Source organism: Macrobrachium rosenbergii, chromosome 10 (assembly GCF_040412425.1).
Source record: "Macrobrachium rosenbergii isolate ZJJX-2024 chromosome 10, ASM4041242v1, whole genome shotgun sequence".
Classification (NCBI taxonomy): Eukaryota; Metazoa; Arthropoda; class Malacostraca; order Decapoda; family Palaemonidae; genus Macrobrachium; species Macrobrachium rosenbergii.
Window position 1 is genome coordinate 30,560,053 of NC_089750.1, and position 19,229 is coordinate 30,579,281.

The 19,229-nt window shown below is 43.4% G+C and overlaps 1 protein-coding gene across 5 annotated transcripts in view; it reads left to right on the forward strand.

Annotated features, from left to right (window-relative positions):
* Window positions 1-19,229, forward strand: part of AIMP2 (aaRS-interacting multifunctional protein 2) — a 197,513-nt gene that overhangs the window by 151,470 nt on the left and 26,814 nt on the right. For all 5 annotated transcript variants that reach the window (XM_067110119.1, XM_067110115.1, XM_067110118.1 and 2 more), the window contains 2 exons: window positions 517-665; window positions 999-1,288. In XM_067110119.1, the coding sequence (XP_066966220.1) occupies window positions 517-665; window positions 999-1,288 (439 nt within the window). The remainder of the gene's footprint in view (window positions 1-516; window positions 666-998; window positions 1,289-19,229) is intronic.

The following is a 19,229-nucleotide window of genomic DNA, read 5'->3' on the forward strand; positions in this document are numbered from 1 at the left end:
TGTTTTTTCGTCATATCCGGAAATTCCCAATATCTTAAGTGAAATATATTGTTGGGAAGTGCAGCACAGGCAGCCCCTAGTTTATGGCAGAGGTTCTGTTCCTGGAAGTGTGCAGTAACATGAAAAATGCCGTAAATCAGAACATCGTAATAGTAATGGGAATAAATTGTGCTTAAGGCACAGGAAGCGCCATAAATCCAGGTACAGTGCTGTAAAATCAGGTTAATGGTGCCATGAGCCAAGCGCCGTAGTCAGAATACTGTAACCTGAGAGCACTGTAACCTTGGGACTGCCTTACAGTGTCTTTATTGGTAGTTCTAATTGCCACTAATTTTGGGGCTGCTTACAGCTGCTATGTCTGGCATTAGAAATACAGATTTTATTCCTAATTATTCTTGAAACCATAAACACTAATGCATGTGGACATTGTTTGGTTGGATGGTGCATGGTGCATACCTGTATTTTTTTTTTCTCATAATCAGTCTAACAAGTTCTCTTTTACTTGACCATTGTCAGACTAGGCAGGGCATCTTGGCTAATGGGTGACAAATGTAGTATTGTTGATGTGATGGCCTGGTCAGCAGTGAGGCAGACTGGTTCTGAAGCAGGAGCTCCAGCAAATGTTAGCAAGTGGTACAGAGCAGTAAGCAATCTTGCAGGATTAGGTATGTTTTTCTGCTTGATTTCTATGTATTTGTCATAAAAGTATTTGTATTTTTGTTTATAAAGGCTCAGTGTAAATTGCATAGTGAATTTTGATGACGACGATACTATTTTTGAAAATTCTACAGTAATAACATGTATTTAAGAAGCTTGTTAAATCACTTTACTGGAAACTATTGGGAGTAGTGATTAGATAGCTTTGTATATATCCTTGTGCACCCTTATTGTAAAACTTCTAATTCTCTTGCAGTTGACTTCTGACATATCATTATTTCTAGTTCCTGCACAGTAACCACTAATAGTTTTCATTTTTTTTTTATCTACAAAATATAAAGAATCCAGTTTGCCACAGGAAAATAATATTGTCTCCTCAAAAAATGAAAAGAACCAGACCATATCCAAAAATGCTGGTAAAACATCCAATGGACATATGGATAGGAAAGGCTTAGAGCAACTACTGAAGAAACTAAACATGAAGTTCCAAGTTCAAGACCATGAAGAAGTGTTTACTGTAGAGGCTTTAATGAAAAATGTTTCACCAATGTCTGGCCTTCACATGAAAAACCTCTTTCTAAAGGATAAGAAGAAAAATTTGTATCTTCTTTCAGCACGGCATAATGCTGAGGTGAGTTGCTGGGCTTGATTCTAGCTAATCGTCAAACATTAGAGTACATTCATTATTGGACTTAGTTTTAATTTAGGTTGCTTTACATTTCCTGGATTCAGTGCATAAGTAAAAACTTTTGAATTGGGTTGCTTTACATTTTCTGGATTCAGTGTATAAGTAAAAACTTTTGATTGTTCCGACACGATATACAAACCATTTGTCCTTTACATTAGGAATTACTTTCAGTGAAGCTGGAAACGGCCGTTGAACTTTCAAACAGAGTGGTTAGGCAGTTAACTACTGTCCAGGAGGCGGGAGTCCCGCTCACCCGGATATAAACATTCCAATTTGTTTTTGGCCGTCATGCGGTACAAACGTGTTTCTTCGCTCTCTGCCCTGATTTCCGTTGAGCTGTTTTCCCAGTGGGATCTTTTCTTTTTCTTGTTTGCCTTGTGTTTCCTTTCATAATCATGCAAGCTCATGAGGGAAATAAACCTTGTAAGCCGCCTTTCCCAAGTGTGTGTGTCCTGGGGTTGGCGGGAAGAAATGTAATAGATTTAGATCAACATTGATGTGGACCCACACGTCCTTTGCTCTTCTTGCAGGGGGCGTGTGTGTTCACAGGAATCTTCTTGTACTGAATTTTGCTCCTGGTCGGCTGAGCAGTGGGCGAGGTTTGAAGGGAGGAAACAGTACCAGAGGAACCCTTCCAAGGCATCATCTAAGGGTTACACGCCCCCAATGACTTCCTTGGTGGCAAACCCTTTGGGATCGTTTCTCTCTCCCAGCAAGCTTCCCCTTCTGGCTGCCTTTCCTTCAGGAAAGGACTCCCCTTCGTCTTCACTCGCTTCATTGGACGTGGAACAACATTGGGGAGCAGACGATCAGGTCGTCTGCTACCTCCTCCCCTTCTTCTTCCGAGGCTTGTTGGTCGAAGAAGAAGAAGGCTGTCTCTCCCCCCCTAAGAAATCCCGTTCTGGGACTTCTAATGGACTGCCTCCCTCCACAGGGGAAGCAGTGGTATCTCTCGCCAGCTCTTCCTATCCTTCGGGTCAGGGAACCGAATCGTTGACCCCTGGGTGTAGTGTTTCGGGAGCTTTGGGCGTGCAAACCTCGGTCTGCACACCCATTGCCACGCCTAAGAAGTCAGCTTCGAAGGCTGGCACTGTGTCGAGCGCTCATTTGCGAGCCACTCCGAGAGGTATCCCGAACCGGTACCAGAGAGTCCACTCACTGTACTGATTCGGGCACAGGACGGGAGAAAGAGCCAAGACATGCAGGTTTCTCAGCTCTGCCTGCTAGCACTGCCTCTAGTGCCAAGCAAGGTTCCCAGGTAGGTGCTTCAGCTTCTTGAGTCCGAGCATCTGGTGAGACAGAGAGGGGGTCCCCCTTGAAGAAGACTGGGGCCTGTCAAGAGGACAGTGCAAGTTCTCACCAGTCCTTGATTGCGTTTGTGTGATTGGCCTGGTTCACTCGAGTCAAGTGCTCAGCTCGGCTCACGCGAACCGCTACACTCTCCTCAGGACAGTGCTTCAGTGAGGTGAAAGCTTTCTCCTGGATCTGGGTTGCCATTAACACTGTGAGTTGATGACCGCTCTCGGCCCGCTCCTCCCCAGCAGGACCGGCAGAGGTGCCTGATCCTCCTCGCCTGTCCCCTCAACCTCCTGGGGTTTCCTTGGGACGTGTGAGTCGGATAGGAGGAACTCTGGAGAGTCATCTCCCCAGAATTTGACTACAAAGGCATACGTTCCTGGCTCAGTCCTGGGATCGACTACATTGTATGCCTGCATAGTGCAGGAAGGATCCAAGGGGTCTGCCGAGGGGTCTCCCTCCTGCCGGGAGAGTAGATCAGGAGGACTGCACCCTGGAAGCATCTGAAGGTCCTCTCCCCGAGGATGTGGACACCCCCGAAATACAGAGGATTTTTGCAGAGGTCATTGCGCTGATCCGCCAGCAAGACGACCATGGGGAAGGGACCACTGCCTCATCTGTGGATGGTCCTTCAAGCCTCAAATCCTTCTGGGGTCCAAAAAAAGAACCCAAGGTTTTGGTGGGGCTGCCTTGGTCCACACTTGCCAAGGGGGTTCTCAATCAAGTGAATAATCTTGTTTCTGGGCAAGATAATTCACTTCATTTGAACCAGTCAGACAAGCTGCTTCCTCCTCCTCCTCTGCCTCAACAGAAACTCTTTTATACGCCCTCGGAGAGGGCATTGCCGACCAAGCAGGTTGACCTGGACCTGGTGCACCTATGCCCAGGTCTCTCGCTGCAGCAGGTTGCTGCGGAAGGAATCTCCCTCTTGCAGCAAGACGGAGTGACCCTGGAAACCACCGCTATTGCGGCTCTCCAGGCAGTCTTCTGGCTGGATCTGTGGTCTTTCATGGTATCCAAAGTGGCTGCCTCCTCGGGTGCTGTCTTGCTTGGTGAGGACTCTGCTTTCGGTAGGCTGTGCTAGTCTGGAGGTAGAGCCATCTCTTACCTTTCCTACCAGATGGCAAACCTGTGGGCGAACCTGGTGCCTAAGAGAAGAGACGCTGTCCTTTCTTGCTTCGCCAGGTCTGTAGGTTCCAAGTCAGCAATGACCCTACGGAATGGACCATTGCTGGGTTCTGCCTCTCTCTTCCCTAAAGAGCTGGTAGATGCTGCTGTGGACAAACATCGTGCCAAAGACAGTGACCGCTGTGTTCACCAGGCAGTGGTCTTTGCACTCCACTGTGGCTTGGCCTTCAGGCCAGGCTAGCACTTCCTCAGCCCCTAAGAAGTCCCAGACTTTGAAGGGTGCTTGTGGGAACACCCAGCCTTCTTCTTCCGCCGGGAAGGGTGGGCAGTCATTTTCCTTTCAGTCCTCTTTCCAGTCCAGTAAAGGGGGCAAGGCGAAGAAAAAGAAGGGGAAACGATATGGGCAGTGTTCCCCTCCAGCTGCTGCCAGTGGTGGGGGGTTGCCTGTCGAGTCATTGGACAATGTGGCAGTGATATGGAGCTGAGATTTGGGGAGTGGACGTCCTTACCGACTTCGAGTCTCAGCCACCCCTCACCAACTCTCCGGTCCATCTCCATACCTACGTTCCTGGTTCAATGAAGGATCTTGCACTAATGCAAGAAGTGCAAGCCATGCTGAGCAAGAATGCTGTGGAAGTCGTGTCAGATCAGTCCCAAAACTTTTACTGTGTAGAAAGTTTCAGGGGACTGGAGACTGTTCATGGACCTCTCTCCCCTGAACCGATTCGTTTGCCAGACTCAGTTCACAATGGAGACGGCTCTTTCTGTGCTTGCCTCCATCAGGGAGAATGACTTCATGTTTACGGTGGACCTGAAGATGTGTATTTTCAAATAACCATTCACCTGTCCTCCTGCAAGAACCTTCGCTTTATCCTCAGGGAGACAGTGTTCCAATTCAAGGCACTCTGTTTTGGGCTCTTGACCGCTCCTCAGGTGTTCACGCGAGTGTTTCACCCTTGTGTCAGTTTGGGCCCATTCGCACGGGATACTTCTGTTGAGGTATCTCGACAGTTGGCTGGTCCTGGCAAGCTTCCACTCGCAATTGCTACAGGACAGGGATTGGCTCCCCGAGTTTTGCCATGATCTAGCGATCGTAGTAAACCTCAAGAAGTCTGATCTCTCCCCCAAGCAGAAGATAAAGTACCTAGCCATGCTGATAGATATGGTAGCAGCAAGAGTCTTCCCTCAGACTCTCGTATCAGGAGGTTCAGGAAGGCAGCACAGCTGTTCCTGTCTTGGCAGGAGCAGCCAGCTTGGCAATGGCATGCCATCATCGGTCACCTGCCGTCATTGGAGAAGCTGGTCCCTCAAGGGCGTCTACACCTTCGGTCCCTGCAGTGGCAACTGAAGGAGTACTGGTCCCAGTCTCGAGACCCCCAGTCCTTTCCCATCCCTCTTTCGGAGGAGGTGAGAGAGGACCTAGACTGGTGGATGGATGACAGGAACCTCTTAATAAGAGTATGCCTACATACTCCCCCTCCGGACATGCATCTGTTCTCGGACGCATTGACCGAGGGATGGGGGCACACCTGGAGGAGTTGCTGACTTCGAGAGTGTGGCACCGAGATGACAAGCACCTTCACATCAACGTCCTGGAACTCAAGGCAGCCTTCCTGGCTCTTCAAGAGTTTTAGGATCAAGTGATGGGACACTCGGTGGTGTTGATGAGCAACAACACCAAGGTGGTGGCATATGCCAACAAGCAGGGTGCCTGGTGTCCGTTCCACTTCATCAGTTGACAATGCAGGTGCACAAGTGAGCTCTGGCCCACTCAATGGAATTGTCAGCCAGGTACATTCCAGGCAAGAGGAATGTAGTGGCAGACAAGCTCAGCTGCCAGAATCAGGTGATAGGGACAGAGTGGTCCCTTCACCCAGACATCGCAGAAAGGTTGTTCAATTTGTGGGGGCATCCAGTCATCAATCTGTTTGCCACCAGGCACAACAGAAAACTTCAGGTCTTCTCTTCAGTCATACCAGACCCATGGGTCACTGTGGAGGACAAATTCCAACATCCTTGTGACGACCTCAATTTCTACACCTTTCCTCTGTTTTGTCTGATTCGCAGGGTGATCAACCAAGTGATGATCACCCTGAATCTCAGGATGACTCTGGTGGTTCCCAAATGGCCTCAGGATGTTTGGTATCCCAATCTGCTAGCTTTTCTTTCCGAGGCACCGAGAGAGATTCCTCCCTGGCCCAACCTGCTGTGTCAGCCCCACGTAGAGTGGTATCACCTGGCAATGCAGTCCCTGTACTGTATCTTCATGTTATCCAGCATCTCCTGAGAGTGAGAGGCTTTTTGCGTCATGCAGCAAGGGAGATGGCTGGACACCTCAGGCAGTCCTCTGCAGCGGAAAACCAGGGAAAGTGGGTCGTCTTCTGTGGTTAGTGTTGCGGACGGTCATATCACTCCAGTCGGAGCTACTGTTCAGCAGGTCGTGGACTTCCTTGTCTTTCTTCGCCGAGAGAAGCTTCTCTCCATTTCAGCCATAAAAGGCTTTAAAGCTGCACTCGGCCTGGTCTTGCAACTGAAAGTGGTAGATATCTCCTCTTCTTTTGAGGTATCTCTACTGAAGAGATGCTTCGAGAGGTCTTACCCACCCAGGGACCTCAGGTCCCCTGCGTGGGATGTGACTCTCGTTCTAAGGAGCCTGACTTGTGCACCGTATGAGCCTATATGAGAGTCGTCAGGCAGGGATCTGATGCTCAAGACTGTCTTCCTGCTTGCCCTAGCATTGGTGAAGAGAGTTGGAGAACTTCACGGACTTTACTTTGATGTTAAACGCTCGAGGGGATGGGGATCAGTTACGCTCGATTTCAGCCTAGAATTCGTAGCGAAGACTCAGAATCCATCAGTCCATAAAGCTAGGTTCAAGTCCTTCACGATCCCCTCCTTAGAGGACTTCATAGGTAATGACCCAGACAAGATGCTACTGTGTCCTGTTAGAGTGCTGCGGCGCTATCTGAAGAGAACTTGCCATCTCCAACTTGAGTGTCAACGACTTTGTTAGCACTGGCTTGACTAAGAAAGGGGTGTCCAAGAACATGATTTCTTTCTGGCTTCATGACACGATAAGGAGAGCGTAATCTGCTGCTAGAGAAGATGACATTGGTGCCTTCCTTCTGAGAGCCCACAAAGTCTGGAGTATTGGTCCGAACCTCGCATTCTGGAAGAAACTGTCGGCTCCTCAGTCATTGAAAGTGGGGCGTGGTCTCAACAGACCACCTTCACTTCTTTCTACCTTTGGGATATTGCCCACAAGTCCTTGGACACCTTTTCCTTGGGTCCTGTGGTTGGGGCTCAACAAGTTGTGTAGCTTATCTGGTTCCTCTGACAGGACAGGTTGCATTTCGCCTAAGATGTGCGGTTGTGCTTGTGAGAATGAGTGTGGAGTGACTGGCCTCTCCTTCTTCTCTTCATCCAGGGTCTCTTCCTACAGGCAGAGAGCAGATGTACTGTTACATACTGGATCTGGCAGTCAGTGCAGGTAAGCATACACTTCGAGCTTCTGTTCTATTTCCTTTCAGGATCATAGAAGCAAAACCACTCCTTCCTCTAGCAAGGGGAAGGAGATCATGACAATAAGACAAACCTGATACTTGTTTTTGCCTTACTGTCGCCGACTTCTCAAGGTTCATCCTAGCCTATTTTTGTTTGAAATGACGTGTTCCTCATTCATACAAAAAGACCCAGAAATCTGACAATTGATCTCATGTTTCCTACAACCTGATCATTTTGTCAGAGGCAGGCTTTCCCTTTCTCGCTCTGTCGACCAGGAAAGGAACCCAAGGTGCAGCAAACTCCAGTCAGTTCATTGAGACTCACTCAGATTCCTCCCACTAACCAGTGAGTCTTCCTAATGTAATGTCAGAACAAATAACATTTTTTTAAAGTAAATTTTATTTTTCCTAACTATACAAACCTGAGGTCCTTTACATTACATTCATGCCCACCTCATGCCACACCTCAATCTGACACCTGGGCCAAAAGGCAAATTGGAATGTTTGCATCTGGGCGAGCAGGACTCCTGGTTCATGAATGGTAGTTAACTGCCTGACCACCTTGTTTGAAAATTCAACGGCCATTTCCAGCTTCACTGAAAGTAATTCCTAATGTAAAGGACCTCAGGTTTGTATAGTGAAGAAAAATACAATTAACTTTTAAAAATTGTGATATTGCATGTGTTATGGGGAGGGGTATGTCACTCCATTATCCAAACCCACTAGGCCTATATGGTTACATTAAGAATCATTATAATATACTCAATTCTGTGAGATTCCAATGACATTATTTGCAGTCCTGCCCATCATCAGACCTGAAGGTTCATAGAGCAGATAGTGTAGAAAATTAATAGCAAATTTTGACTTGTCATTTTGACTTTTTTAAGTTTGTTTCCTGTTTTGGAACATACTGCTGTTAAGTAAAAAGTAATCAGCTACAAAATTAAATCATTTATGGTTATATAATGATGTGTTTCAAGTATGATGGTAATACAGTCGACCCCCATATTGCCAGGGGGGAGGAGACTAGGGACCACAACCATCCACGAATACAGAAAATCTGCAATGTATTGGAACCTCCCCCATCTAAAAACACTTATATGTAACTGCCAATTTCAAGCCAATCAGTATTGAGGAAAGCTGGTACCCTGCTTGGTGATTGGCTCCTTCCAACCCTTCCAGCCAATAGCTGTTGTTGAGAGAGAGAGAGAGAGAGAGAGAGAGAGAGAGAGAGAGAGAGAGAGAGAGAGAGAGAGAGAGAGAGAGAGAGAGAGAGAGAGAGAGAGAGAGAGAGAGAGAGAGAGAGAGAGAGAGAGAGAGAGAGAGAGAGAGAGAGAGAGAGAGAGAATACCTTAAACTAAAATGCTTATAACTGCATATTTTAATAGTTCACTGCCTATTTTAATAGCTCAAACTAAAGTACAGTCAACCCCCCATATTCCCCGCGAATAGTGAAAATCTGCAAATACTTAAACCCCCCCCCCTCTAAAAATGCTTGTAACTGCCTATCTTGAAAGTTCAGACACCAAATGTATACATTAAACTATCATCCTACATCAAATATACCTTAAACTGTTATCCTAATACTGTACTAATCTTTGAAATGATATTATTAATACCATTTCAAAGTCATCTTAAACATTTTACCCTTAAAAATATACGTATGTACTGTATGGCTTACAGCTACGTGTGAAAATAATCTAATCACCCCTACGTATTCAGGCACACACATTTTCTTTCATACAGTTACTGTTCAAGACATCCCATTTTCTTTTACAGAGGAAACATTGGTATGTACGTAATCACAAGAGAGAGAGAGAGAAACAAAAATGCATATGCACATAAAAAAATTTAAAATTGCATACATATTAAGATTGTGTAAATCATATGGGTACTCACCAATGATGAATGTTGATTATGAATAAGCTGTGCACTCCAATGAATGGCGATGAAGATATGACTGCACAGCAAAGCAGAGGAGTTACATCTCTGAGAGTGCCTCTTCCTCTTCTTCATGAGGCGCTTCATCCGAGGTTTCGGTAAGCAGTTCTTATGCACTTGGCGAGACACTACTTCAGGCAATTGGGGAGGCACTTCTTCATGCGATTGGGGCAGCACTTCTTCAGGGGTTTGGTGAGGCTTTGGAGGGTCCTTCTTTGTACATTTAATGAACATAGTGATAGGCAGTTGTTGTCGCTGCTGCTTCATGCTGATGAGGGCTTGATTAAGGGTGCCAATGCCACATCAAGGGAATTTGAAAACTTTAAGGCGTGTTCCAAATAAGAATCCCATAATGAAGCCACATCCTGCGCCTCCATAATCATCCTCTTAAGTTGGGAAAGACGTTCCAAAGACAGGTCTTCCTTGCTGGCAGACTTTTTCAGCTTTTTCAAATCCTGGTCCATCAGGGGGTCAGAGTGGCCATCAATGAGGGTGCCGACTTCATCCTGGGTGTTGTCCTTGAGGCCTTCTCCACCAAGACTCCTCACCATCTGGACTGCCTTATCAGTGGCTGAATGTTGAATTTCTTCAAGAGAGAAGCCCTTATAATCGTGGACACACTCCAGCCACTACTTCTTCCAACAGGCATTAACCCTTAAGGGACGGCATAATTTATCAATGTGCAGCACCCCAGACTGGGGAAACTTTGAGGTTGGCAAAATAAAAAAAAAATCACATCAATGGAAAGAGAATGACACGTACATTCACACTGTATAAATAAAAAAATTCTAAAAAATTTTCCCTACCTTCCACGAGAAGTTGAAAATGACTATTTACAACCCCTTGTGGGGCCTCATTTACAAGACAATCATAAATTTTACCAACTTACATATGTTTTTTCTAATAAATTTAATGTATTTTGTAAAATTTTTATTACTACTCACACAATATCAAAACAGATAAGAAATAAAAGCAGTAACAAATTTTTGGCATATTTGTTGTAAAATATTCACGTAAATTTACGAGAAGGAAGATTCAGTAACTTTTTTTTACTTTTACATGATTTTTCTAATATTTCTTTGCAATTTTCTTTGTAAAATTACATTTGCAACCGACATACTATCTTAAAAGACAAAAACAAAAAACAACAGCTACCCCTTCATATATTTACAAGCAAATTTGCAAAAAGACTCGTGAGAGAGAGAGATGCAGTACTTTCCCCCTTGAAGTCACAAGCATTACCGATACTGGCCTAACTCTCTCGTCTGTATAAAAGTTGCCATTAGTGAATTTATAGCATATAGAAGTATTGGCACCTTTGTTTTGAATCATTATTACCATAACAGTGGTGCGTAATTCTGCTTCATACTGAAGCTCAATCCGTCCCTGAAGGGTTAAGGGTCTCCTTCATGTCATTCGATGATCGGTTGATGACGGACAGATAAGTGGCAATCATGAATTTATGCCAATACTCCTTCAGCGTAAATTCATGGTCAGCGTCCATTGTATTCACAAGGTCCTCGAAGGAGTTCCGTGTCTAGAGTGCCTTGAAGGCACAGATCACGCCCTGGTCCATAGGCTGGAGGAGAGAGGTGGTGTTGGGAGGGAGGAACTCGAGCTGGACCCCCTGGTAATGAAGATCAAGAGGGTGGCCACCAACATTATCCATAATCAGCAACACCTTGAACTCCATGCCCAAGTCATTGAGGTATTGCCTAACTTGAGGGATGAAGTTCTGAGTGAACCAGTGATCCATAAGGTGATCTAGGCCTTGGGGTTGTGCATCCAAAACCCAGACAGCAACGCCTTGTTCTTAAATAATTGTGAGGGCCCTGGGGTTTGCAGCCTAGTAAATAAGGCCTGGTTTCAGCATGAAGCCAGCTGCATTCCCACACATTATGAGGGTAATCCTATCCTTCTGGGCCTTGAATCCAGAGGTTTGGCTTTGTCCTCCATGAGGTGTCTGGGACAGCACCTTCCAGAACAGGCCAGTCTCATCCATATTGAACACCTGTTCTGGAAGGTAGCCCTTCTCCTTTCTAATTTTCTTGAAGGTCTCCGGATATTTTGTGGCTGCTTCCGTATCTGCAGATGCTGCTTCCCCATGCAAGGAAACATTCTTCAGTTGGAACTGCCTTTGAACCACCCCTTGCTGGCCTGAAAACCTTGAGGAGCTGATGATGGTGGCTCTTCCTCCTCCTCTTGTTCTCCTGGCACAGGTTTGTCGAAGCCTAAGAATTCTAATTCCCCTGTGTATTCGCCTTCCTGTCGAATACTGCTGGTATAGTTGTTGTGTTCAACTTCCAAACCTTGGTTTTAAGTAAAACCAGTTCGTTAATTATAGTACTTAATTACCAAACTGAATAGTTTATTTGTGATAATGTTCCCTATTTAGTAATAATATCAGGGAACTTTTATCAAATTACACGATGTTTTCCTTCACAAACCTACTTTTAGCGGGTATTGTTCCGCTGCTGTAGCATCAGTAGGTAAAGTTAGTGATGTCTGTTTTCATTCATGATTATTAAATTTTTACATTGTCATATAACGGGCATTGAAATTGTACTAAATTTACATGCACCTAGCTTATTTTACAAAAGTTTCTCCCTTGATAAAATGTTTCATTGAATTACTTTATGTAGCCTATAGCTGTAGCCGTGGCTGGCGAGTAGCCTAGGCCCAATAAACAACAAAATGGCCAGTTTGGACTACAAAACTTCAGATCAAAACATAATAGGGGCTCCAGTACTCATCCCTGATGATACTGATAATCCTTGGCAAGATGCCTAAATGTGCATTTTCTTTCTCGATGGTAATTATCTAATTAATGAGAGAAAAACCGTAATTGAAGTTGTACATGTAGAGTTTGGAGCCAGGGCAGCATTTCATAATACAGAATGGTGCCTGGTACCACCTTCAGCAGACATTGAGAAACCACTAAAAGAAACAGTTCTCCTACCTGTGTCTATAGCATTAAAACCTATACAAGACACTGTTTACCAGGTCAACAGAAAATGGGTCTACTGCTATTTTGGATAAGACCCAAATTGCTCACCGAGTAGCCCCAGCCTTCTGTCCCTTCACTTTTAAAATTATTAATCATGAAGGCAGATTTTCAAAATTTTGTAGTGACTAGAAAATGGGAGACAGTGGCTGAATTAAAGTCATTTGCCTCGGTTATCCCAGTTTCAGATAATTCCACCAAGGAATGGGCAATGCTTCAACTCCTGTTTGAAAGGAAGAAGTTCCCTGTAGATACAGTGGGGGTCATGGTTCCAGATTCACGGCTTCAGCTATTCGTGGATTTTTCTGTGGAACGTATATGCACATTTGCCAAAATATTCATTAATTACTGTATTTTCATATCATTTTCATGACTAAATGCACTTTTTGTGATAAAACTATTAAAATACTCGCGTATAAGCATTTTAGAGTGTTTTTTTTTTTTTTTTTTTTTGAACTATCAAAATAGGCAGTTGTAAGTGTTTTTAGAGGGGTGTCAAGTATTTGTTAGGGGTTTGGTACGCATCCCCCACAAATACCGGGGCTCGACTGTATAGCTACTCAACAGTTTGGGACCCCTGTGAGAAGAATCTCAGAGGGGACAGCCTCGGCAGAATTTCATGCTAGGATCTGCCTCCTTAGTATTATAACCTCGACCACCTTGCTGGAAGTTGCCACCAAAAGGCTTCCAGAAGATTCCAGAACAGTTTTTGCTGTTGTGGCCAAAAGTCTTATGAGAACCCTGTGGGAAGCACTCTATGACTTTCTAGAATGGCACATAAAAGAGCAAATGGAAACAATGGAGGGCTCCAACAAGTCACTCCCCAATGTGATTTCATTATTACACACTAATCGCTTCTGCAAGGACCTGTTTGAGGAATCTGTTGTGGCTCAACTTAACGAGCAAGCCCGCCAACAGAATCGTACAGTTTACGCTCTCCTGGGAAAAGTTGAATTCAGGAAACACAAAACCCAAAACTTCCCATTATCCAACCCAAAAAAGGCTTGCTGTGATAAAAAATCATATAAACCTTCAGTCACCCCCAAAAGTTTTCCTCAAAAATGGGTAGGTGGTCAGAAGGGACAACTCCCTACAAAGGGATAACAACAACAACGCCAAGGACATCCTTTTCGCAAGGTCCAAAGACCCTCCTGTAGGGGAAAAGGAAAAGCAACACCTGGAATGCCTATTAAGGGCAAAGGCAGAGGAAGAGGTGGATACCAGTAGGAATTGTATGGCTGGGGGTTGGCTTCGATGACACTACAGGTAATGGAAGACTTTCCCTTGGGGACACAGCATTATTTTTAACAGGCTGAGGTGGAAATGGTCTCATCCCCCCGCCTTCCTTTAAATGGGTTCCTCCAAAAACCAGACCCCTCTCTGGAAGGTTACATGCAGAAGGCCCTGTTAAAGGGAGCCATAGAAACATGCATATGTTTGCCACCAAGCACGTCTCTTCAGTGTCCCCAAAAATATTTCCTCCGAACAAAGAGTGATCCTCGACCTATCAACTTGGAACAAGCACATTGTTTGCTAAAAGTTACAGATAACTACCATCGCCCAAGTACATTCAGTCATTCCAAAAGGCACCTGGACAGCTTCTATAGATCTGAAAGATGCATACTAGCATGTCCCCATTGCCATTACCTCCCCCCCTTCCTAGGGTTCCTGATAGGGGAAGATACATACAGGTTCAAAGTCATGCCATTTGGGCTAAGCATTGCCCCAAGAATTTTTACAAAATTAGCAACGGTAACTGTTCAAGAACTCAGACAAGAAGGAATAGAACTAATAGGCTACCTAGACGATTGGTTAATCTGGGAGTCCCCAAGAAGAGAGTGCTTGGAAAACCTAAGAACAGTGGTCAACAGACTCCAGTCAAGAGGTTTTCCAATAAATTGGAAAAAATCCCACCTCACGCTGATCAATACTCAAAACAGAATGAGGAAAGACCTCAAAATGTTCCTTGCACAGCCCAGAGTTTTCAGACGGCAATTAGAATATATGATGGGCCTGCTGCAGTTCGCATCAGTAATAGATCCAATACCCAGACTGCAACTAAAAAATGTGAACAAATTCTGGCTATCATATGCAAGAAAAAAGATGCGAGACCAACCTCATCAAAAGAATAAAAAAGTTGGGGAGATACTTTGGCCTTGGACCCAGAAGGAATCTGTGGTGAAACAGGTAACCCTGACTCCTCCTTCTGTATGAGTGACAATACACATAGATGCCTTGTTGACAGGTTGGGGAGGACATTGGGAGGATTGTCAGCTGGCAAGGAGGTGGTAAACTACTCTGAGGAATTGTCATATCAATTTTCTGGAGCCAATGGCTGTCTTTTTTTTTTCTCTCTCAAAAAGCCAAAACCTCCAGAAGAGAGACACATTTTGTTGGTTCTAGACAACATGACTGCAATGCCCTGCATCAAGAGGTAGGGATCATGGTCACTTCCTCTCAGTATGGTAATGCTAGCTAGCCATCCTTTGGATGGCGCAAGCAAGGAAGTGGCACTTGTCTGCAATTCACTTCACAGGGGGTCTCAATGTAATAGCACGACTCTCTATCAAGGAAAACGACAGCCTCAGCAGAGTGGATGTTGGACGACCACTCTTTTCAAACAATCGCCAACATGCTTCCACAACCAGAAGTGGACTTGTTTGCCACATACAAGAATCACAAACTTCCAGTGTATGTGTCTCTAGACTTGGATAGTCAAGCAACAGCAAGAGATGCCTTCATGCAAGACTGGAACAATGGAGGACAATATACCTTTTTCCTCCATTGTCCCAGATTTTGAAGGTTTTGAGCAAGCTTCTAACCTCCAAAGGAACAGCTTACTTCATAGCCCCATATACCTTTTTAAAGACAAACGCCTTGCTATTACAATAATCATGGCATACAAGGCAGCATTAACGGAACCCTTGCTTTTTGGATTCGGTATTGACTCTATTATAGAAATTTTCACTTCCCTTCTCTGGTCTTTTGTACTATAAAGACCCGCTCCCAAAAAGCTTCCAATTACTTGGTCCCTAAACAAGGTGCTTAGACTTCTGTCATCCCCTCTATTCAGTGGACCTAATACAACCACAACTCCCATGCTGCAAAAGGCAATCTTCTTAATTGCGTTAGCATCAGCAGGTCGTATTAGTGAATTGGGCTCTCTTAGACTGGGACGATACATAACACAAACAGCTGACCATCAGTTATTATTGTCCTGTGGCCCATCATTCCTGGCCAAAAATGAGGATCCTTTAAGAAGAAAATATCCTATTCTGATAAGAAAACTCAATTTAGCAGACAAAACATTTTGCCCGGTTCAAGCACTCAATATTTACCTAGATGTCACGGCAAACATCCCAGAGGGTCTGATTTTCCTCCACCCTAGCACAAATAAACCACTCTTTCTACAAGGGCTGAGAATAATTTTAGTGTCCCTTATTGAATAAGCAAATCCACACTCCTTTCCTAGGTCACATGATATTGGAGAAGTAAGTTGGTCGTTGGCCTTCTTCAGCAATCTCTTTCGGAGAAGTCTCCGAATGTACAGGGTGGTGGTCAGAGACAGTATTCTCAAAACATTATCGCCATGAGCTAGAACAAATTTGATTACCGTATTTGACGGCGTATAAGACACACTTTTTTAACAAAAAAAAGGCCTAAAAATCCCCTGCATCCTATGTACATAATGTAGGCTCAAAATTTAAGAATTTTGGCTGAAGTTATACATGAAACGTCACGTAGATGTTGTAGCCTGGCCTAACATTCGGTGTTATCCTAATAACCTATTAAAAAACAACAAAGTTTATTATAATTATTTATCATTATCACACTTACCATCACCGCAATTATTACTGCTAGTATTATAATCAATATTTCCGTTGTTATTATCGATATTTTCATTAAAATGTGTTAATATCATTATCGTCGTCTACAGCGGATCGCCGCATTCCACATTTACAGACTTACAGTACGTGTGCTGCCACCTATTGGTGATTATCTCGAGAGCTTTACGGATAACAAGGCTTCGTTCAGTTGATAGTTGGCAATTCCTGCTAACATTCTCTTTACGCATATAACAACATGGCTTCGATCAATTGGTGGTTGACAATTCCTGCTACCATTCTCTTTAGGCATAATAACAAGGCTTCGTTGAGTTGATACTTCGAATTTGTGCTAGCATTCTCTTTTAAGAATAATAAAATGGCTTTGTTCAGTTGCTCACGAGACTCGAGCCGTTACATAGGAAACATTATTATTTATTGGATTTTACCCCTTGATTGCATACTTTTATAATATATAATGGATATATATAACATATATTACCGTAGGTAACATCTTTATTAATGTTTTTGTTGATTCTGCCGGTAAGAAACAATGTTTACAAATGAATGTGTTGCAGTCTATTGGTAAACCTATGAGGTAGCTTTTCAGCAGCAGGGAAACATTCGATCGTAGTAAATGGCTGATTGTATAATACATATTTTGATAAATATAAATATGGTAAATAACTTCTTTATTAATGTTTTTGTTGATTCTGTTGGTAAGAAACAATATGCATATGATAACCTAATACTACAGTTTTTACTTACCAAATTCATATGAGCATAGGCTAGGAAACCTTATTTTTTTTTCCCTCAATGTCCTGCTGAAATTGGGGTGCGTCCTATGCAGACATATGTCTTATAAGCCATCAAATACGGTACATTTGTATCAGTAGGTGGTATGGTTAGTCCTAACCCCATAGGCGCTACAGTGGAAAACCAGGGGTCTCTTTGATAGGTGGGTATGCAAAATATCAAGGGGGAAGGTGCAACAAGACTACAACCAAACCCAGCATGTTTAGGTAAGTGACTAGAACTTCTCCCAGAAACATAAGTTCGTGCTTAGTTTCTTGTTCTTTGTTACCAAAACGTGAGAGGCATTTGGAATAAAGAATGGGGCTTGAAATTTGTGGCTTGACCCCGGATCAGAAATTGTTTTTCTTTTGGTTGTTGGTATTAAAATTTGAAAGCTTAAGCCTTTTCATCACCTGTCTGTTTCTTTGTAAAGCTCTTTGAGGACAAAACAAGCGACTACACTATCAAAAACATTTTGACGTAGGAAAAACCTATTTTTGGTAGTCGCTGTTGAGCCCTTAAAACTCTCCCACTTCCCTGACGAAAAGGCATGGGATTTGGGCAAGGGATCATCCTGCATTGACCAACAGGAAGTAATGGCTTCTTGGTCTTCATGCTGGTCTGTTTGTCAAAAATATGGTGGATTGCACATGCACAATAATCACTTTCTCTTCTAGCAGGTTTTGACGAAGAAAAGAGCTTGGGTACAGCTTTGCTGTAAGATAAGAGAATGTGCCCTCTTTGAGTCCATCACATACTCCATCACGTGTTATAGTGTTTATCGTTACGACACAATACCTGGCCATGAGACCAACTGAAAGAGAATTCTTTGATATTGGTTTGGTCGCCATTAAACTCTGGTAGACCCATGGAAGGTCACTCCTTGAGGACTCAACAGCAACTACCAAAAATAGGTTTTTCCTACATCAAAACCTGTTATTTGGAAATCAGTAAATCAATTATTTATCATACAAAAAAGGATGCTTGTTACATCTGCAGAAAAATTCTCTCTCGTCTCAGTGAGAGAGAGAGAGAGAACAAACGAACAAAAATACCACTCATACACTACTGACACTACATACCAAAACATTGAGCTACAAGCTGTGTGATTGGTTACTTCCATCCCCTTCAGCCAATAGTGTGTCGTCATGGGGAGAGAGAGAGAGAGAGAGAGAGAGAGAGAGAGAGAGAGAGAGAGAGAGAGAGAGAGAGAGAGGTGAACATAATTTTTTTTTATATACAGCACATATTGTGATGATAACAGATCAGCATTGAGGGATTTCACTTTAACGTTTGATTGATATTTTGCTGTTTTTACATTAATGGTATTTGAAAATTAGTAAATCAGTTATTTATCATGAAAAAAGACATGTTACATATGCATAAAAATTCTCTGTCTCTCTTATCGTAGAGAGAGAGAGAGAACAAAAATACAGCTACTGACAGCACATGACAAAGCACTGAGCTACAAGCCGTGTTATTGGCTACTTCCAACCCCTTCAGCAAATAGTGCCTCGTCATGGAGGGGGGGTTTGAAAAAAAAGATAAGTATATCTTAGTTTAATCAGACCACTGAGCTGATTAACAGTACTCCTAGGGCTGGCCTGAAGGATTAGGTTTAGTTTATGTGGCTAAGAACCAACTGGTTACCTAGCAACGGGACCTACAGCTTATTGTGGAATCTGAACCACATTATGTTGAGAAATAAATTTCTATCACCAGAAATAAATTCCTCTAATTATTCATTGGCCGGTCAGAGAGTTAAACACTGGGCCAACAGAGTGCTAGCCGAGAGCTCTACCCACCCCACCAATGAACAACGGAGGGGGGGGGTTGAAAATCATATTTTGCTTTTATACTGTACATATTGTGATGGTAATATATCATTATTGAGGGATTTCACTTCAACATTAGAATGATATTTTGCAGTTTTTACATTAATATTAAAATTTGAAAATAAGTAAATCATTTTTTTTACCATAAAAAATGTATTTAGTCATGAAAATAAAATGAAAATACAGTAATTAGTGTATATTGCTCTACGAAAAAATAAGCGAATTAGTGAATTTTCCTGCGATACATTTGGAGATACATTTCACAGGAAAAACCACGAATGATTAAATCTGCGAATGCTGAGCCGCGATCTAGTGGACGTCCACTGTATTGTAGTCATGCAGCTAATAATGATACTTTTATGTACAGTTCTAAGCAGAAATGAGTTTTTTACCCACCATTTACCTTCTTGCTGTGTAAAGTATGATGGTAATACTGTAGTGACATTGGTATTAATGATACTTTTATGTACAGTATTAGGTTTACAGTAAACCCCCCATATTTACATTCCCACGATTTGCAGACTCACCTACTCGCGGATTTCTGTATGGAACATATAT